This window comes from Limulus polyphemus, unplaced genomic scaffold (genome assembly GCF_000517525.1).
Source record: "Limulus polyphemus unplaced genomic scaffold, Limulus_polyphemus-2.1.2 Scaffold175, whole genome shotgun sequence".
In the NCBI taxonomy this organism is placed as follows: Eukaryota; Metazoa; Arthropoda; class Merostomata; order Xiphosura; family Limulidae; genus Limulus; species Limulus polyphemus.
The window spans coordinates 896737-900081 of record NW_013665785.1 but is presented as its reverse complement, the minus strand read 5'-3'; the positions used below and the strand labels follow the sequence as shown (position 1 = coordinate 900081).

Below are 3345 nucleotides of genomic sequence, written 5' to 3'. Positions count from 1 at the left end.
CCCCAAAGATTTATATAAAGCATGTAAAGTTGTGGAAGATTAGAAAAAGTTCACAGTTATTTGATACTAGAAGAACCTCATACATGTGTATTGTTAGTTTTAATGTAAAGCTCCACAACGGGCTATCTGCGATGTCCTCTGCAGGGATCGAATTCAGAATTCTAATATTGTAAGCTTTCAAACATACCATTAATCCAATGGAGAACTAATGTGTAAGTATTCAAAAGCGATTTCGACAGTAGGTCAGTGGTAAGTCTACGGACTTACAACGCTGAAATCCGGGGTTCAATTCTCCATAGTGGACAGAGCGCAGATAAGCTATAGTATGGTTTTACGCTAAAACATAAATAAATTTCATAAATTTATGATGAAAAACGAAAGAAGACTTCATTGAGTACGTTGTATGACAGAGATTCATATCAGGTATACAGATAACATCATACTCAACTGTGAGGTATATCCATTCTGTATCCGTATTATGTAATCACACTAAGCATGTATATTCAGTTATAAATGTAAAAGCCGTATATAAAAATTTGTTTTACTATATTTCCATTTCATTTAATGTTGAGGGATATATCATTTGAAAATTACCATTGTAATGATGTTTCAAAAAAAAATCCAGTTAAACCATTGAGGAATTATTTCACTAAAATAGAATTATTTTATTCATCTAGATTAAAGCAGCTAATGTTTCTCTTGTTATCTTTTATTCACTCTCTTTCAGGCTCTAAATGAATATAGCTGCCGACTTGTCAACCAGTCGCGTAGACCGTCATTTATGCCTTGTAATGTTTGATCTCGACACCGAGAATTTTGGTTATGCCAAATATATTTCTCAAACTGAGATGCGCACAGATAATTATAAAACGTGTCACGCGCGCACGATAGCAAGTCTTGGAATAATTTCCGTTATTGAATTCCTGCACCGAAGCTGAAAATTTTTTACGAAAAGTTCTGATTTACATTGTCATTAGCAATTTGTAAATAATTTACTTTTCTATGTAAAACATAATATCAACTTGTCTTGATATATATTAGATCATCCATTATATTTCGCACTTTGATTTAAAGTAATATATTCTAAACATCTTAATATCTGTATATATATATGTATATAAATATAATTGTAAATTACGAATACCGAGTAACAAACTGATTATGTTTTTGTATGAGTTTCTACGTTGATATATACATATGTTTGTGTGTGCATTATCGCATTGAATCAAAGGTAACTTTTTATTATTTTGTTATTGTCAGGCTATTCAGTTGAAGTTTTTCATTTTTTAACTTGTATGACATTTAGGTAAAATCTCAAGATCGGGCATTATTACAGCTTCTCAGATATAAAATGGAATAGGCCCACTTAAGTCTTATTCCGATAGCATCGTTAATTTTCAATTCAAGAACAAATACTGTAATTCTTTTGTAATTGCTTTTTTATTTCATATTTACAATACTATTCATTATCTTCGACTAAATCGATATGAACAACTAACGTAAATATAATACAATTTGAATTAAGCCTCAGCTTCTAAAAGAACTGATTTTATTGTTTTCGTTACTTTCCAATTCCCTCTGTTCGTGTAACAGCTACTACGTCAAAAAGTCCTAATTCAGTATTGGAAAAAATTATTGATCATCCAGACATTATACAAGTATTATAGTTTGTTTGTTTTGTTTGAAGTTAAGCACAAAGCTACACAATGGGCTATTTGTGCTCACCCCACCACGGGTATCGAAACCCAACTCGGTTTCTAGCGTTGTAAGACCGCAGACAAAGTATTATAGAACTTATTTCTTATGTTTTAAGAAATGCAATTTTTACACCTGTAATTAGTAAGGTACATTACATTTTTGGTAAGAGACATCAAATCTGATGGTGTGAATATCTGCAAAAATATTGAATATCAGTGATGATCGAATGGAAGGTAAGGTATGAGTATCTTCCTTTTATTCCTTCGAAATAAAATTTTTTTCGAGAATATAATTTATCATTTTAAATAGAATAACGAATGCAATTATTTAAAGAGTCATATTCATATTGAAATTATTTTGTTAAAGCTTTCTTGTAGATCGCTAAACATAAGATGGAGTAATATATACATATGTAGAAAAGTAAATTCAAGAACAACTGAACATAATGTATTTGAGTAAGGAAGCACATTAAGGTAATATGATAATAGGTAGGCAAACAACGATTTATAAGCACAAGGAAAAGTTTTATTGATGGTGGAACATACTACATGTTTCGACAGAACATTGGTCTGTCTACTTCAGGTATGATTGGTATCGCATCGCATATCCTTGGCAATTATTTTGTTATAAAATCTCTCAAGCCATGAAGGAGCTTCAAAGATAACCAGGGGCGATCAAAACTTTAGTTTCTCTTCACCCCGTTTTTTTTTAGGCAAAAGAAAGTATTTAATAAAACTAGTGTAACTATTTAGTTACACGTGTAAAACAATGACACTTAATTTGACCACACATCTTTACTTTTTCCACTGACGAAATACTAAATATGGAAAACGAGAAGAGAACAAGGAACATGACAGTGCCAGTGATATTGCCTGGGATAGATAAACAGAGATTCAAAGTGAAATAAAGCTGTACTGTTAAAAATGCATTAAAATCATGGAATTATTTCAATGGTATTAAATATAGCTTACTTAAATCAAAGTTAAATGAACAACAATATAATATAATAAATAATATATATTTTCATGTTAGACTCTAAAAATTATAATTAAACAGCATTGGACATTGTTCAAATGAAAAACATCACAATCAAAAATGTTGTTTAACACTGGAACTCGTATAATTGTCCCGTTCTCTTACTATAACTGACGTAGCGTGTATGTCAATATCTATGTATGTAACCACAACTCTTGCGCCATCTATTGAATGGCATCACAAACACAAATCCATAAAAAATATCATACTTTGGGTATACAAAATTCAGATAATTAGAGAAATAACTGTGGTATGTGCAACGACCATTTGTTTATAATAGAAAACAATTTTAAATAAAAGTTCTCTCCTCACAACAAGAACACGACCTTCACTAGGACTGGACGTGAGGGTTTGATTATATCTTTATTTGATGTAATTTTTAAACGTAGTACTGTGAAACTGGAGTTCTTAAAAAAACTATTATTTTTTCAATGAACGGTACTACTTTTAATATATATAAAAAACGGTACAGTTTATTTAAGTAAAATTTATGAAAATCTTAAGCTCTGTACATTGAAACATTTTAATGCAATGAGTTACATATGACTAAAGAGCACAATCCTAACACTTTACCCGTGCAGTACTTCCCAGAAACAAAATCTTTTTTTTTAG

General features: G+C 30.5%; 1 protein-coding gene across 1 annotated transcript in view; it reads left to right on the top strand.

The window, feature by feature from the left end:
- The window catches only part of LOC106478042 (receptor-type tyrosine-protein phosphatase delta-like), a 33912-nt gene extending 32808 nt beyond the window's left edge, over window positions 1–1104 (top strand). Inside the window, exon 13 of the mRNA XM_022381566.1 lies at window positions 728–1104. Within this exon, the coding sequence (XP_022237274.1) occupies window positions 728–799 (72 nt within the window). The 3' untranslated portion in view covers window positions 800–1104. The remainder of the gene's footprint in view (window positions 1–727) is intronic.
- The last annotated feature ends 2241 nt before the right edge of the window (window positions 1105–3345 follow it).